General features: G+C 33.0%; 1 protein-coding gene across 1 annotated transcript in view; it reads right to left on the reverse strand.

Moving 5' to 3' along the window:
• Positions 1 to 19827, reverse strand: part of NECTIN3 (nectin cell adhesion molecule 3) — a 145306-nt gene that overhangs the window by 52517 nt on the left and 72962 nt on the right. The window contains exons 6-7 of the mRNA XM_039477601.2: positions 15550 to 15688; positions 13378 to 13459 (exon numbers count right to left, since the gene is read on the reverse strand). Of these exons, the coding sequence (XP_039333535.1) occupies positions 13378 to 13459; positions 15550 to 15688 (221 nt within the window). The remainder of the gene's footprint in view (positions 1 to 13377; positions 13460 to 15549; positions 15689 to 19827) is intronic.

Genomic DNA, 19827 nt, shown 5'->3' on the forward strand with positions numbered 1-19827 from the left:
CACCTCATAAAGGAGAGATCAGACTGACATTTGGCGGTATCCTTCTGGGACAAAGATAGCAGAAGAAGAAACTGGTAGCAACCGTTAATGTTCTGCAGCTGCTACAGGTGACCCCCAGGCAAGCAGGGCCTGGCGTACACCTCAGCAGTCCTACAGCAGGGGGGTCAGACTGTTAGAAGGAAAACTAAGAAATAGAAATAACTTCATCATCAACAAACTGGACGTCCACTCAAGAGACCCAATCTGAAAGTCAGCAACTACAAAGACGACAGGTGGATAAATCCACAAAGATGAAAAGAAACCAGCACAAAAAGGATGAAAACACCCGAAACCAGAACACCTCTCCTCCTACAAGGAATCACAACTCCTCACCAGCAAGGGAACAAGGCTAGATGGAGAATGAGTGTGATGAAATGACAGAATCAGGCTTCAGAAGGTGGGTAGTAACAAACTTCTGTGAGCTAAAAGGACATGTTCTAAACCAATGCAAAGAAACTAAGAACAGTGAAAAAAGATTTGAAGAAATGCTAATGAAAATGGATAACATAAGAGAGGAATATAAGTGAATCGACGGAGCTGAAAAACACAACACGAGAACTTCATGAAGCATGCAGAAGTTTCAACAGCCGAATTGACCAAGCAGAAGAAAGGATATCTGAGGTTGAAGATCAACTCTATGAAATGAAATGAGAAGGAAAGATTAGAGAAAAAAGGGTAAAAAGAAATGAACAAAGTCTACAAGAAATGTGGGACTATGTGAAAAGACCTAATCTACGTCTGATAGGTGTACCTGAATGTGACAAAAAGAATGAATCCAAGCTGGAAAATACTCTTCAGGATATTATCCAGGAAAACTTCCCCAACCTAGCAAGGCAGGCCAATATTCCAGTCCAGGAAATACAGAGAACACCACAAAGATATTTCTCAAGAAGAGCAACCCCAAGGCACATAATCGTCAGATTCACCAGGGTTGAAATGAAGGAGAAAATGCTAAGGGCAGCCACAGAGAAAGGTCGAGTTACCCACAAAGGGAAGCCCATCAGACTCACAGCAGATCTCTCAGCAGAAACCCTACAAGCCAGAAGAGATTGGGGGCCAATATTCAACATCCTTAAAGAAATGAACTTTCAACCCAGATTACAATATCCAGCCAAACTAAGCTTCCTAAGTGAAGGAAAAATAAAATCCTTTGCGAACAAGCAAATACTCAAGAGATTTCATCACCCCCAGGCCTGCTTTACAAGAGCTCCTGAAAGAGGCTCTACATGTAGAAAGGTACAACCAGTACGAGCCACTCCAAAAACATACCAAATGGTAAAGAGCATCAACACAATCAAGAATCTGCATCAACTAACAGACAAAACAGCCAGCTAGCATCAAAATGGCAGAATCAAATTCACATATAACAATATTAACCCTAAATGTAAATGGACTAAATGCACCATTCAAAAGACACAGAAGGACAAATTGCATAGAAAGCCAAACCCCATCGGTGTGCTGTATCCAGGAAACCCATCTCACATGCAAGGATACACAAAGGCTCAAAATAAAGGGATGGAGGAAGATCTACCAAGCAAATAGAGAGCAAAAAAAAAAAAAGCAGGAGTTGCAATTGTCATCTCTGATAAAATAGACTTTAAAGCAACAAAGATCAAAAGAGACAAAGAAGGACATTACATAATGGTAAAAGGATCAATAAAATAAGAAGAGCTAACGATCCTAAATATATACGCACCCAATACAGGAGCACCCAGATACATAACACAAGTTCTTAATGACTTACAAAGAGACTTAGACTCTCATACAATAATAGTGGGAAACTTTAACACCCCATTGTCAATATTAGACAGAGCAACCAGACAGAAAATTAACAAGGATATTCAGGACTTGAGCTCAGACCTGGAACAAGTAAACCTAATAGACATTTACAGAACTCTCCACCCTAAATCCAAAGAATATACATTCTTCTCAGCACCACATCATACCTACTCTAAAACTGACCACATAATTGGAAGTAAATCATTCCTCAGCAAATGCAGAAGAACGGAAATCATAACACAGTCTCTCAGACCACAGTGCAATCCAGTTAGAACTCAGAATTCAGAAACTAACTCAGAACCGCACAGCTTCATGGAAACTGAAAAACTGGCTCTTGAATGTTGACTGGATAAACAATGAAATGAAGGTAGAAATAAAGATGTTCTTCGAAACCAATGAGAACAAAGACACAACGTACCAGAATCTCTGGGATGCATTTAAAGAGTGTCTCTGGAGGAAAATATATAGTAATAAGTGCCCACATGAGAAGCAAGGAGAGATCTAAAACTGTCACCCTATTGTCAAAATTGAAAGAGCTAGAGGAGCAAGATAAAAAAAACTCAAAAGCTAGCAGAAGACAAGAAATAACTAAGATCAGAGCAGAACTGAAGGAGATAGAGACACAAAAAACCCTTCAAAGAATCAATCAATCCAGGAGCTGGTTTTTCGAAAAGATCAACAAAATAGACAGACCATTAACCAGATTAATAAAAAAGAAAAGAGAGAATAACCAAATTGATGCAATAAAAAATGATAAAGGGGATATCACATTTCCACAGAAATTCAAACCATCATCAGAGATTATTACAAACAACTCTATGCACATAAACAAGTAAACCTGGAAGAAATGGATAAATTCCTGGACACTTGCCTCTTCCCAAGCCTAAACCAGGAAGAAGTCGAAACCCTGAATAGACCAATAACAAGGTCTGAAGTTGAGGCAGCAATTAAGAGCCTACCACCCAAAAAAAGCCCAGGTTCAGATGAGTTCACAGCTGAATTCCACCAGACATACAAAGAGGAGCTGGTACCATTCCTTCTGAAACTATTCCAAACAATCCAAAAAGAGGGAATCCTTCCCAAATCATTTTAGGAGAACAACATCATCCTATACCAAAACCCAGCAGAGACTCAACAAGAAAAGAAAACTTCAGGCCAATATCCATGATGAACATAGGTGCAAAAATCTTCAATAAATTGGTGGCAAGCCGATTGTAACAGTACATCAAAAAGCTTATCCACCATGATCAAGTAGGATTCATCCCGGGGATGCAAGGCTGGTTCAACATACACAAGTCTATAAACGTAATTTACCACATAAACAGAACCAAAGACAAAAACCACATGATAATCTCAATTGATGCAGAGGCCTTTGACAAAATTCAACAGCCCTTTATGCTAAAAACCCTCAATAAACTAGGTATTGACGGAATGTATCTCAAAATAATAAAAGCTATTTATGACAAACCAACAGCCAATATCATACTGAATGGGCAAAAACTGGAAGCATTCCCTTTGAAATCTGGCACTAGACAAGGATGCCCTCTCTCATCACTCCTATTCAATATAGTACTGGAAGTTCTAGCCAGAGCAATCAGGCAAGAAAAAGAAATAAAGGGTATTCAAATAGGAAAGAAGGAAGTTAAATTGTCTCTATTTGCAGACAACATCTTTGTTCATCTAGAAGACCCCACCATCTCAGCTCAAATCTCCTGAAACTGATAAGCAACTTCAGCAAAATCTCAGGATACAAAATCAATGTGCAAAAATCACAAGCATTCCTATACACCAATAACAGACTTAAAGAGAGCCAAATCAAGAATGAAGTGCCATTCACTACTGCTACAAAGAGAATAAAATACCTAGGAATACAACTAACAAGGAACATAAAGGACCGCTTCAAGGAGAACTACAAACCACTGCTCAAAGAAATAAGAGAGGACACAGACAGATGGAGAAACATTCCATGTTTGTGGTTAGAAAGAATCAGTATCGTGAAAATGGCCATACTGCCCAAAGTAATTTACAGATTCAACGCTATCCCCATCAAGTTACCAATGACCTTCTTCACAGAACTGGAAAAAAAACACCTTAAACTTCATATGGAACCAAAAGAGAGCCCAGATAGACACGTCAATTCTAAGCAAAAAGAATAAAGTGGGAGGCATCACACTACCAGACTTCAAACCATACTACAAGGCTACAGTAATCAAAACAGCATGATACTGGTACCAAAACAGAGATATAGACCAATGGAACAGAACAGAGGCCTCGAAGGCAAAACAACATACCTACAACCATCCGATCTTTGACAAACCTGACAAAAACAAGCAATGGGGAAAGGATTCCCTGTTTAATAAATGGTGTTGGGAAAACTGGCTAGCCATGTGCAGAGAGCAGAAACTGGACCCCTTCCTGACACCTTACACTAAAATTAACTCCAGATGGATTAAATACTTAAACATAAGACCTAACACCATAAAACTGTAGAAGAAAATCTAGGCAAAACCATTCAGGACATAGGCGTAGGCAAGGACTTCATGACCAAAACACCAAAAGCATTGGCAACAAAAGCCAAAATAGACAAATGGGACCTAATCAAACTCCACAGCTTCTGCATGGCAAAAGAAACAGTCGTTAGAGTGAATCGGCAACTGACAGAATGGAAAACAATTTTTGCGGTTTACTCATCTGACAAAGGGCTGATATCCAGAATTTACAAAGAGCTAAAACAGATTTACAAGAAAGAAACAAACAAGCCCATTCAAAAGTGGGCAAAGGATATGAACAGACACTTTACAAAAGAAGACTTAAACAAGGCCAACAAACATATGAAAAAATGCTCACCATCACTGGTCATCAGAGAAATGCAAATCAAAACTACATTGAGATACCATCTCATGCCAGTTAGAATGGCGATCATTAAAAAATCTGGAAATGGGGCCGGGCGCGGTGGCTCAAGCCTGTAATCCCAGCACTTTGGGAGGCTGAGGCGGGTGGATCACGAGGTCGAGAGATCGAGACCATCCTGGTCAACATGGTGAAACCCCGTCTCTACTAAAAATATAAAAAATTAGCTGGGCATGGTGGCGTGTGCCTGTAATCCCAGCTACTCAGGAGGCTGAGGCAGGAGAATTGCCTGAACCCAGGAGGCGGAGGTTGCGGTGAGCCGAGATCGTGCCATTGCACTCCAGCCTGGGTAACAAGAGCAAAACTCCATCTCAAAAAAAAAAAAAAAAAAAAAAAATCTGGAAACAACAGATGCTGGAGAGGATGTGGAGAAATAGGAACACTTTTACACTGTTGGTGGGAGTGTAAATTAGTTCAACCATTGTGGAAGACAGTGTGGCGATTCCTCAAGGACCTAGAAGTAGAAATTCCATTTGACCCAGCAATCCCATTACTGGGTATATATCCAAAAGATTATAAATTGTTCTACTATAAGAACACATGCACACGAATGTTCATTTCAGCACAGTTTACAATAGCAAAGACCTGGAACCAACCCAAATGCCCAACAATGATAGACTGGACAGGGAAAATGTGGCACATATACACCATGAAATATTATGCAGCCATCAAAAACGATGAGTTCGTGTCCTTTGTAGGGACATGGATGAACCTGGAAACCATCATTCTCAGCAAACTGATACAAGAACAGAAAATCAAACACTGCATGTTCTCACTCATAGGCAGGTATTGAACAATGAGAACACATGGACACAGGGAAGGGAGCATCACACACTGAGGTCTGTAGGGGGGAAATAGGGGAGGGACAGTGCGGGGTGGGGAGGTGGGGAGAGAATAGCATAGGGAGAATGCCAGATATAGGTGAAGGGGAGGAAGGAAGCAAATCACACTGCCATGTGTGTACCTATGCAATAAACTTGCATGTTCTTCACATGTACCCCAAAATCTAAAATGAAATAAAATAAATAAATAATGAAGTCTGAACGGATACTTCAGCAAAGAATGTAAACTGATGACAAACCAGCAAATGAAAAAATGTTCTACATATTAGTAACTAGGAAAAATACAAATTTAGACTTAAATAAAATACAACCACACAACTATTAGAATATCTAAAATTTTTAATGTCTGACCATAACAAGTATTGGTAAGGGTATGAAGCAACTCACATAGCTGATAGGAACATAAATTGTAAAACCACTTAACATGACAGTTTGGTATTTTCTTAGAAAGTTAAATACACACTTACCATATGATCCAGTCACTCTGCTCCTAGGTGTTTACCCAAGAGAAATGAAAGCATATATTTACACAGAGACTTGTTCAAAAATGTTCATAACAACTTTGTAATAGTCCCAAACTAGAAACAAAGATCTCCACCAACAGATAAATACATAAACAAAATGTAGTATATTATAGCTACCTACAAGGAGTGAACTACTGATCAACACAACATCAATGAATCTCAAAATCACTATATAAAGTTTATATAAAGAATCAAGACCAAAAGAGAGAACATATTGTATAAAATTTGTGTAAAATTGGAGAATATGTAAATTAATATACAACAGAAAGCAGATCGGTGGTTAGTTTCCCAAGGATATGAAAGAGAAACTGGTAAAGAACTAGAGGGGGGAAATGTAGAAGGATGTAGCATATATTAGTTTACTAATCCCTATAAAACCTCACAAAGTAGCCTTATCTTTTTCTCATTTATAAAAGAGGCACTAGGACTTTTAGAAATGATGGCTATGTACAATATTTTGATTGTGGTGATATCTGCCAGGTATACTGTGTGTTTGTGCAGTATATGTAAAACATACTCAATTTACATTTTTAATATGTGCAGTTTAGTGTGCTAATTATACTTTAATAAAGCTCTTCTTAAAAAGTAAGAAAGTTATCATCATAGGTATTGTCCATTCATCAACTAAAATGTAAGCTCCACAGACGATTTTTTTCATCTTTTTATTAACTACATATTCTCAGTACTGGCACATAGTAAGAAATATTTATCTGATAAATGACAAGGAAGAAAATCAAAACACTACTATGAATCAAAAAGTGTAGACTCCATATATTCTAGTTTCATTTCAAGCACTACTAAGCTTATAATAAAGGTATCAATATTTCCAAAAGAAATATATGCTGAACTTAAATAAATCAAAGTAGCATCAGTTTTGTTTTCTTATTGAAATAATTTAACTGCTTAGCATCTTTAACATTTTTATCAAGAATTATACAGCTTCTTTTTAAATAACAATAACCACAGATACACAATAGTTACTGTGTGTCAGGCACTATTCGAAGGATGTAGCATATATTAGTTTACTAATCCCTATAAAACCTCATAAAGTAGCCTTATCTTTTTCTCATTTATAAAATAGATAGCAAAAGCTTCGATATGATAAAGACATCAATCATTTATACTTTACGTGTCACAACTGTATCTCCTTTAATTTTATGATTCTTGACAAAAATGTTTAGATATTTAGGTTTTTAAATAGTATTTCTTTTTGCTTTGAAGGTCCTTCCCCAACTAAAATTAGTTTATAAATCATTATTTTATCCAAGCTCTGTTGATCACAAAAATTTTTTTCCACCTCAGAGTAGAATAAGGCCCAACAATACTTTCACTACCTGTCTGAATAATTGACAGTACTTATTAACTGAAGGCAATATGAAAGATAAAAACTTTTTTCTACTCAAGGGGAATACCATGCTATTAACACTCAATACTTAACTTGAATAATCCATTTAGTCATATACTTTCCTGTGATTTGGAAAAAAATGTTAACTCTTCTATCATATTCTTTCCTCCCTTCCCTAATCCCAAAGATCACAACTACTGGTAGTGTCTAGAAACATGTTAAAATATTCAGATCTTGGGAAAAAATAAGACCATCAGTGATAACTAATAAAATAAGTCTACCTAAAAATTATTATTGAAAGATGGCAATGATGTATTGGAAAAAAGACATTTAAAAAGATACAATGAAAATGTATGAAACTACACAGAGTAGAAAAGTGAATGGGTTCAAGAAAGGCTTAAATTAAATATGGCCTGATTGTAACAGAATACCTGGAGGGACTTATCCCTTGAACTTAAATTCTTAAAACCACAAAGTTTAGTAACATTTGAGCTCAAAGCCTAACTGTTGTGCTTTTCTTAATCTTCTTATAACATAAACCAATGGGGATGTATGATTCATCTTTACTAAACTGTTTTTGCCAGATTTGGGTATCATGGAGCAATGCACATACAATTCATTCTGGAATCAAAAGAAAATATTTTCACATCTACTTATAAAACGTTTACAAGTTCATCATAATTTTGTCTAATAAATAAGACAAAAGAATGACAATTTTCAGGAAAAAAAATCGCTTTTTAAACACTTGAAAAGATGCAGAAACTAATAAAAGATTGCAAAATTACAATCATATGTACCTGCCATTCCTATCAGATTAGCAATAATCAAGTGCAATACATATACATATGTATTGTATTGTGAGGTGTACTGTTGGTGAGGTTGTGGAGAAACAGGTATTTTAAAATAATATTGGTAGAAGTCCAAAATGGTACAATTTTTATAGAGGATTATTTGGCAATATCTATCAAAACTATAAATACATTTACTCTTTGATGTAGCAAGATCAAATTTAAAAATTTACCCTGCAGATTATACTTGCATACAAACATGAGAGCATATATACCAGACTATTCGTTATAGCATCATTGGTTTATTAAAATCTTTTGACATTACAGGCTATATAATATACACACATTCCAATACTATGCAGACAGAAAAAAGAATGAGAATGCTCTCTACATCTCAATAATAAAAGAACTCCAGTATATTTTAGAGAAAATGGCAAGATATGTAACATGGTATATGTATACATTACCTCTTATAAAAGGGGGAAATAGATAAAAATGCACTTTAGTGTGTTTGTGTGTGTTTTCTTGTCTATGCTTAAGAAACAGTACCAAGACAAATAAATTAATAAAAGCGGTTATCTGTAGATGCAGTAGGGTAAATAGGAATGGGAATGAGACCTCAGAAAAATACCTCCTTATATTGTTTTGTATGTATTACCTATACACCTCAAAAAATGTAAAAACATTCTTTTTCTACACTGTCATGAATATTTACAAACATTTGCTAAAGAATGCAATATATACTATAGTAAATTTTTGGAAAGAAATTCAGTTTTTTCATATAGTTAATATTGCTGACACAATGCATAACCAGTATGACCAACTTAACACTCCAGGCCAGTGACTCAGGTGTTCAAATAGATTTCTATTTTCCTATGCTAAAAGGCTACTTACAGAGGAAGGGAAGGCACTGCAGAAAAAACAGAAACTACAGAAAATATAACAAAAATAATATTCACTGAGAAGTCTATTATAAAGATAATCGCTAACATCTTAAAATATTTCGATAGTCTCTTTTTCTCTGTTCTTTTTCATACATTTTATGTTGCTATCTCGTAGTTGATACACTGATATTATAGACACTGACATTAAATATACTGAAATACAGTACCTGTGATACAGACATTATAAAAGATAGAGAAATTTTCACAGATCATAAACTGAAGAGGATATAAAGAAGGGCTTAATTCCTTCACCTACTTATTCAAAAACTGTTTTATATCAGAGTATGTAAGGTAATGCATATGTTAATTTGCTTGATTTAGTTATTCCACATAAAACATTGCATTGCATGTTATTTATCATGAATATATACAATTTTGATCTGTCAAATTAAAAAAAAATTTATCAGGCATGTACATGTGCCAAGCACTGTGTCATGAACTAAGAATAAGGTACTAAACAGTGACATGATCCCTGCCTTCATACTGCTTATAGTTTACAACAGGAGTTCTCAAATTTTTGGCCCCAGGACCCCTTTATAAACTTTTATATTGTGAGAACCCAAAGCACTTTCCATTTATAGGAGTAATAGCTATATTTATCATGTTATTCACTTAAACTAAGAGTTTTAAAAAATTTAATTCATTTAAAAAGAATAGGACACCTATTATATGTTAATATAAATAGTATCTTCTAAATTTCATAAATCTTTCAGTATCTCGGTCAAAAGAGAAAAGTTTGATTTTCATATCTGCTACAGCATTCAGTCTACCATAATATGTTGTTTAGTTGAAGTATACAAAGAAAAAAAAGTTTCATACAGATACGTAAGTGGGAAAAGGAATACTACTTCAATAGCCTTCAAATAATTAGTAAAATACTTATTCAATGCTAAACCAAAATGCTACAAGTGGTAGTTTCTTAAGATTAGTTGCTATGTGGAATCCAAAAACATATCAATAAGCTTTTTATATTCTGTGTCATTCATACAACTACTTTATGAACATATTACATTTCACCATATAGAAAATTTACACACACATACAAATATACCTATTTGTGTATAAACAAATATACATATACACAAATATATACGTATTTGTGTATATATAAACCAAATGTCTTAAGTCACGAAAATTGATATGTGTATTCTTATACATGAAATACTGTTCATGAAACAGTTTCAGGGTTGTTAAAAATTAAAAATTTACCAAAAATCATCTGACAGATAACTTCTGTGAAAACAGAAGAGAAAATCTCATGATAGTTCAAGCGATTGAAAAGCTTTTATTAACATGATATGTCAGCACTGTAAAAATAACTTCAAAAGCCTCATTCCGCATAATATTGCTGCTAGACTGAAATTCCTATTATCATTCTCAGTAGAGTCAAATAAATATCCATTCCATGGAATCTCCTGGTCATGATTTCTTTTTTTTTTTTTTTGAGACGGAGTTTCACTCTTGCTACCCAGGCTGGAGTGCAATGGCGCGATCTTGGCTCACCGCAACCTCAGCCTCCTGGGTTCAGGCAATTCTCCTGCCTCAGCCTCCTCCTGGTCATGATTCCTAAGATTAAATGCTACTTTAGGCTGAAACAGAATATTCTAGAAGATTTACATTTACATTCAGATTTTTCCATATCAGAAATCCAATTATATTCAAAACATTAAATATGTTTTTCTGAAAATGTTCCCTAGATCATTTTAGGAGGTTTGGAAAATATTTTTTACAATATTTTATAATTCTTCTAATTCAAAGCCAAAAAATAGCACTATTAATAGAATGCAGTGTTTTCAAAAATTTTAATGTAAGCAAATTCTATACTAGTGTTCAGTTATTTCATATCAGATTTAAAACTGAACAACATAAAGAAGCCTCTCATATGTATTCCCCTGAGAAATCACAATATGCAAGGGATAAAATGGAGCACCATCATTTGCAGCAAATAGATTATATTCCTAATAAATGCAATAAAATAAAATGAAAACCATTAGAATGAATCAGAAATTTGATAACAGAGGCTGTATATACAATTCATATTTTTAAAAAGGCATTTTTGTAGGCTAATGACAGCTAACTTAAAAAAATCCATGGGAGGAGGGTGAAGAGAAATCCCAGTGACTATCAAAGTACTTAAAATGTCTAAAGTAAACCTAACAGGAATGTGAAAAGCACATAACAGAAAAGAGACTTTATTCCAGCATACATACACATACCACCACCACCACCACCACCAGAATAGAGGCTTGTATCTGGTTTCTAGATGGAAAGAAATAACATTATCATAAAGTTGTCAATTCTTAATAAAGTAATTCTTGGGTTCAATGGAATTTTTATGGAATCTGGGAAGGTAATTTTGAAGTAGACAGGTAAAGGAAAAGTCAAGAAAAATTTTGAAAGGAAGAATAGAGATAAGGATATTTACTGAATATCAAATTATATTATAAAACAATTAAAATAGCAGTATCTTGGTTTCAGAAGAGAAAGACATAGCAATATAACAAAATTGAGAGTTCAGAAACAGATCTAATATGTATAAGAATTTATTTTAGGATAAAAGTGCTCTCAAACCATACAAAAGTACAAGTAATTTAAAATATTTGGACAACTGATCATCCCATTGGGGGAAAAAACAGGTTTCTACCTCATTATCAAGTTTAATACAGTTCAGATTAAAATGAAACATAAATCATAAAACTATTAGTTTTCTAAGACTTTTTTTACACTCTAGTTCAGGGAGAGAGAAGGAAATGGAAAAAAGCCATTTCAGACAAGGCACAACTTCCAACAAATAAAAGGAAAGAAACAAACATATTTTTACTAAATAAAAACTTAAAATTTTCTGTGTGACACTGCAAGGTTAAAAAATAAGAGATGAATACAATGCAAAAGATTACTATCCACATCACAGAGTTCCTTAATCTGAGAAGCAAAGTTCAAAAAGTAACCAAAAATTTGAAAAATGATGCAAATAGGCAATTTACAGAACTATTAATACCTATAGGTAATTGATTACGAAAAGTAGATTGACTTCATCTAGGAATCTATAGAATGTTTTAATGAGCTACTTTTTCAGGAATCTAACTGGCAAAAAAAAAAAAAACCAAAACCCAAACAAACAAACAAAAAAACCAAAAACAAGAGCTCCAGCTAAAGAATTTTGTAACATTTCACACCACTTGTCTATTTCATTTATTTGCCAAAAGAGAAGTGAGACTATACTCTTTATTTGAGAACAAGAAGTCTGCAAAGATGGCACATTTTCACTAGCATCTTTATTTGAGAACAAGAAATCTGCAAAGATGGCACGTTTTACCATCTTTCACACCTAACTGTGCAAGATGACAAAGCTAGCATCTGCTAACAGTCGGTGCACGTGCCAGGGAATGGTCCTTCCTACCCCGTGCTTGGTCAGTAGACTGACTATATGGTCAGCTAAGGAAGAGAAGCTGAAGACATCTTGGTTGGCAGAAACATTCCTTTAAAATTTTTCAACTAAATTAAATCAATTAATCGATAGGCTAATGGTTTGCCTTATTCAGGCTACAGATACAGGACATACTTTAGGAGGAAAGTATTATAGACTATTCCCCCAGAGGTTATAAAACCCTAGTACAGGTTTAGAGATCCAGTATGTTATATGGGTAATAGAAAAAAAGATCAAACAAACAAAAAAACCCCACTAAAGTTGAGAATCAGAGACTTCAAATATTGATAGTTTAATCTTTCCCAAATACCAAGCACAGCACATTAATACAGGTATAGAATACAAGATAAAAGCACTGAATCAGTACTTTCACATGAATTAATATGAACTGATTCCAAAACAGAATAAAATACAGTACACTCCAAGGAAAAGAAGCCCTTCATGCTACTCAATAGATACTCATTTTCTACTTTTTATTTTACAATAAATCTGTATGTCAATAAAACTGTGTTAACAGTACATCTTCAACAAGTATTTAGTAAAAAGCCTAATATAATGTGGATTTGCCTTATCTGTACTAGTCATAACTTTTCTTGTTTGTTGACAAAATTCAGTCTCTTAAATGTTTCAGAGAAATGATTGAGCATGTTAAAACTGAGGTATTGCTATGTAATCTTTAATGCATAATGACTAAACAACATTTTGAAAGAAATAATATAAATGTCTTAGTATTTTTTATTGTATTTTACATTATCTTATGTGTAGTCATGAACACATACCTGATATAGGTCTTTCTGAGGCAAAGGTGGGGATCGTTCTTCATACACAGGAGGTGGTTTATGTGTGGGTGGAAGGTCAATCCTGCATTGCAAAGGTTAAAAAATGTGATTGCCACATTTAGGAAAGAAAAAAAGCCAAAAAAAAAAAAAAAATCAAGGTTCTCATAAGGTTTGAGAATATTTTCTTCATACTATATATTTATACGAGCCTACATGTTTAATTCACTTCTTACATTGCCATTAATCTATGAAAGATGAAAATAAAAGTAAACATTGGTTTTTAAACGTTCCCCTACGTAGAACCAATCATGTTTAAAGAAGAAATTAAAATAGAATAATTGAAATTAAATAATCCAGTATATGACTTTACTTAAGCAATGCACATTTTAATATTTGACTATGTCCATCAACATTTTAGAGAAAGTCAAATGTGTGTCACCTTTCCTCCAAAGTGTCATAATGAAAAAAGTTTATACTTTTAGAAATACTTCCAAACTGATTTTCAAAAGCTCTAGCACTCTTAGAATATTCACCAGATAATATTTTCAACCTACAGACCATTTTAAATTTTGCCATCTGAAATAAACAAAACCACCATTACATTTTTAGGAAATGCATTTATTTTTTTCAGTGATATGATCAAAAAAATCAATATTTTCATATATTTTAAATATTGTTTACTTATAACAAAGATAGGTTTAATATACCTTGTAGCTCTCTGCATTTTACAAAATTTTATAAATATATTCTCATGCTTTTGAAGATCACAGATAACATTTTCAGTACTTGTGCTTAGTAAATCAAACAAAAAGTTATACTAGAGGATAAGGAGAATGAAAGCTATAGATGCTAAAGTAATAAATTCTCTGTGGTCTAATAATGTCTCAATATAAGCATAAACTAGTATTTTAAATGATTAAAACTTAAGTGATAAATAAAATGGTTACATTAATTTGTTGGCCTGCCAGTAAATTATGTTTTTAAAATTATAGAAAAGCCTAAGATAATCTCAGAATTAAGACTAAGTTAAGCACATCCTAGTCACTCTTCAAAGACTGAAGCACTCCAGTCCCACAAGCATTATACTGAAAGAGCAATGTACCATCCTTTATTTAAAATAATTGTTTCTTCTTATCTAATTAAAATTGCAGCAAATTTCTAGCTCCAGCATGCCATGGGCGGTTTAGGTGAGAAAAATGAGGCTCATTGAGATAAAGTAACTTACTTGTTCATGGTCATAGTACTAATTTGATCATGACAGAGCTGTAACTAACACACAAGGGTCTTTGATCCAAAGACTAGTGCTAGAATTGTGCCAAATTAGAGAAGCAAAGACATACAATGCATTTTACGAAGACAGAAGATATATATTCTTTGAAAGTCAACCTTATGTCCTAACATAAAAACATTAATAAACCACATAAGAAATAATGTCACTTGTAAAGAGCTTCACTTCACTGTTTATAAAATATTGTCTTATTCTACTCTCCTCTCAACCATGTGAGGTAAGTAGAAACAGCACTATTCATATTCCTCAGATGAAGTAACAAAGCTGTTGATGGAATTAAGAGAACTGAGATACCAGTCATCTGATTCTACAGCAAGGTGCAATATCTGCCTTACAACTCTATCTCAATGACTAGGCCAAAAATACTGCTTATTCTTTAAACAAGAAGATGGATATTTTATAACTCACAAAACCAAAAATGTATTTTTCTTAAGAAAAAAGTTTTAAAACTAAATGTATTTAATAACTTGATAGTTCAAAGTTATATCTATATATGAGACACACATATACATTCTGAAGAAGCCATTAAACCTTCAAAGATATTTTTATATGTCTTTTGGTTACCACTTCATGAAAGGCCTGCATTTCTATTGAGAAGGCAGGACAACATAAAGTATTGCTATGTTTACCCTTTAGAAAAGATGTCTAATACACTCTAGGTGAAAAATGTAAAGCTGTTCTTTACCTAGCAATTTACCTCTAGACAATGTTCATTTACCAAGATACAGTTTGAGATATTCCTATGAAACTAGGGTCATCTAACAAAGCCCTAACATTAACCTTTCTTCTATTCCTTAAGTACTTTATGAGTACCTATAAAGGCAAATATAAAGATTGACACATACTGATATTCATAGTTGAACAAAGACAAAAAAGTTACCTACATTTTGTCAAGATAGGATGGTCTCTTTTTTCGAGGAGTCAGCAGCACAGTCACAAAGATAGCAATGATGAAAAGAGCAAGAACAGCTCCAATTACTGCTCCAGCTACAGCTATGGAAGAGGTCTGCTTAAATGGAACATCTGTAAAGTAACAAAAATTAGGCTTTTCAAATAATCTTAAAAATAATTCTTGAAATTGCATATCTTAATTTCTACAATGTGCAAACTATTTGACTGAAGTATGTTATCCAACAGCCAGTTTAGAGGACCCCAAATTTGATTCATTAGGTTTAGTGGCATTATGCTAAAACCTTCCCTTCTTCCTTGTATTACATTAATATACAAGCTTAATTTTTTAAAAATTATGTAAATATCCCCAGTCAAACATCACTAAGAAAATATATTCTCAATGTGCAAAGAGTATCTAGAGAAGATAGAGAAAAAGATGAAAGTAATTTTAAGTCTAAAAGGTAATTTTAAAAATCAGTATTCTGTAGCAGAAACAACCCGTAATACAGACATTCAGCACTTTTATTCTATCAAAATTTAAAAAAAACCTCTATTAACAAAACAAAAATTTTCAGGGCAAAACAGAAAATATCCCAGATTTAAAAAAAACAGTCAAAAAGTTAACATTATACATCTTAATTTTGAAAAATATTTAAAATATAAATATTAAAACAGGGCTTGCACAAAATTTCCCTTAATTCATGCACATTTAATACAAAGTACACTAAAAATAGCTTCTCTACTACAATAAATAGAAATTCTCACTATCTCTTGGTGACAGACATGCCATTTCTGAATATCAGTTTCTCTTTCCCACCTGCACCACAAATTTTGTAAGAAAGGATTTTAAAACCATTATATGGCTGTTAGCATTTGACATTTTTCCAAAAAATTGAATCACTATTTTATGAACTCCCAAATAAGGGAATCTACTAAAACTGTTACAAGTACTACATATTTTCAAATGTAAATATAAGAAATAAAACAAAACAATCTTTACATGTATTAACTTTGACAATTTCAACTATACTAAATCCATTAACTAAATTTTGTGGAGATTCATGAATTACAAAGTTCCTTCACACACCTGATTTTGTCTTTCTTACTAATAAAAAAAGATACTGAGATAACATTCTATACATATACTGCAGTTCTCAAGTTAAATCTGCCAAGACCATTCAATCATAGTAGAAAACACAGAGAGAAATAGGTTGGAGCAGGGCAGAAGCCTCCACTGTTACCCCTTGTTCTAAGAGAATGTTTTCATTAACATACATAATGTAAACTAATGAAGAGGTCTCCACTTTTACTTAAATTGACACAATCTTCACATATACTCTTAAATAACTGTAATAATTCTTAGGACCCAGACATGGCAAATTTACAGAACTAGCACTGTTGGTTTTGGAATATGTTTCACTTACTTACCATGATAGTATTCCCATATAAATATATATTTAGAAGTATTTTCCAATTTTGTTTTTATTAACATGGTATTTTAGATTGCCAAACAGAATGTTTTACTTTCCTTCAAATTATAAAGATGTCTTTAGGATACTAACAATCCTGAAGACATTTATTAATGGCTCATTTTATTAAGATTCATTTTGAAATAAAAATCTTACACCAGTAAGTGCAAGTCACTCATTTCAATAACGTTTCCAATGAATAGAATCTAAAAATAGTAAAAAAAAAAAAAAAAAAAAAAAAAAGAAAAAGAAAAAATACAGAATTATTCTGAAACACTATAACCCATTTAATCATTCATGATGACACTCATTTGCTAATACAAGCCTGGTTTATCTATTGTTACTCAATTTTTTAATCTCACTATCTCCATTTGAATATGTGCTAGATAAGAAAAATATCTGAAACCCAGTACAGTCAAATGTTATTCTGCACTTGTAAATGTGAAAGAGATTTGGGATAACTTATGGATAATCTATATTATCATTTTCCCCACCATAAAGATTATAGCTTTGACCACTTAATATAGCCATAAAGTAGATGGTCCTATTCAATCCTTAATAATAATTACGTAAGTTGAAACTACTAAGGTTATGCAATTTGACCAAGGTCATACATCTCTAGTCAATGGCACAAATAAAAAATACTCATTGTCAAGTAAGTTATTTACTCCACATCAGGTATTCTCAAGGTCTCCCTCTCTTGGAAATTTTTCTTTCACTAAAGGTGACCTATTATGTTTGCCCAACTGTACAGAATTTAAATTTTTGTTCTTATATGGATGATGACAATGTTAATACCGTATTTATAGTTTTTTTCTAACTTACTTTTGAAAAGTTGTTAATCTTTGAGTGAGGCCAAATTAAGATTCTCAGATCTAGAGATCATTATAAATTTTTCAAACTATACATCTCTTCTAAGAAAACCTTTCATTTAATTTTAGCAGTAATCTTAAGTTTAGTAGTGCTCTGTAATAAAACATCATAATGTAGACTTTTAATCTCTTAATTTCCAACTTTAAATAGATACTATTTTTAAAAACTTGAATACTTGTCTAAATAGATATTTCTTAAACATTTTAATTACAATATATCTATCACACTAGTCTTTTAATTTCTAGCTCTAGGATTCTATAACTGAGAGTTGACTGTATGTATATCACACTTCCTTCTACCTTAATTTGGGCATCTTCATTTCACCTGGTTCCATTCATTCTTTATCATATGTATCCTTTCTTTCTCACATACCTCTTTGTAGTATTAGAATAGTTTGGTAGGTGCTAGAATGAGCAAATGGAGAAAAAACTAGGTATTAATCTATTTCCCAACTATTTAGATAAACCAATTATGATAAATATGCATATGGGATATATTTCATATTTTCTTTTCCTATTCTTCTAATTGAGAACAAAAAAGGTTAAGTACTTAAGGTGTTAATAATGTAAGGGTATTAACAGTTGATAAAAACCAGTATGAATGAAAAGGAGGAACACAAATCTTTTGTATTCAAGTAAAGCATTTTGATGAAAATTGATAACTTAGCCCTAAAACTGTTACCCATAAATCCTAGCCCAAATGGACAAGTATTCTCATGAAAACTAAGAATTTAGCCCAACACTGTTTCCCCATATCCCAGCCCCCAAAAATACATACATACTACATAGACTGTATATTCCAACAAAACCAATACAGAGGAAAAAATTAAGTGATAAAATGTATAAACATGGGATTTTTAAACACTAAGGTAGTTTACTTAGTAAATGCCATGAAACATTACCATCATCCTAAAGAGCTGTTCTACTAAGAGCAGTGACATGCTTATAAGAGGCAGAAAACAAGATGAAAATTATAAAATATTTGCCATTAAAACACTGGTGCATGCATTTCTAAAAAGACTAGCTTGATTTATCACAGTAGTAATGGTAACTCATATTCACTGAAAACTTACTTCCAAAAATAGAAAAAAAGCATTCCCCCAATACAAGAGTCTGCTACTGCCCCTAACTAAGATACTATGTACATGTCTTCTGGAGATGATGTTTAAAAATCAACTAGTTACCAATGAATATAGATATAAGAAATGAGTTTCAATACTTTTTGGGAAACAAAAGTACACAATATTACAGATAATAAAGTTTTTATCAAACAAATAATTTTTTAAAGAAAAGCTATTCAAACATATGTGTACACCTAATTCACATCTAAAACTGAGACATAATGCCCTGTGTTCTCTCTTCAGGCCCTTTGACAAAACTTTAGTGATGACATCACAGATTTATGTGTTGGCCTACAAACTATCTTCCCACCTTTGATTTGCTTCCATACTACATATCACTGTATTACCAGTTTTTCCCCCAAACAATCCCATTCTTCATTTTTAATAGACCCTTTAATGTTTATTTTCTCAATGTGACTTTTTGATTCAGCAACTGAAAGGTCTCATATCATGATCAGTGTATGTTGATACTTGGTTTTTAGATGTGATTAGTGCCACCTCTCAAAAATATAGATTCAAATGGAAGAAATACGTTGTTTGGATGTTAACAGTTTTCATCCCAACCAGTATCTTTAGAGTTTGTCTTTATGTTCTGGATATTTGGTTCTTCATTGACACCTTTCAATCACTGAATCAAAAAGTATAAAATCAAAAACAAAAAATGCATGAAACTCATTTGATCATGTAGTTTTACTAAAAATGTTTTAGTAATAAAAGATTTTTTAAATGAAATGCAATCACACTATTTCCCAAAATCTGTTTTCATGAGAAAAAATTAACATGTTAAATATATTATCAGATAGCTAAAA

The sequence above is a fragment of the Saimiri boliviensis genome, chromosome 8, assembly GCF_048565385.1.
Source record: "Saimiri boliviensis isolate mSaiBol1 chromosome 8, mSaiBol1.pri, whole genome shotgun sequence".
Lineage (NCBI taxonomy): Eukaryota > Metazoa > Chordata > Mammalia > Primates > Cebidae > Saimiri > Saimiri boliviensis.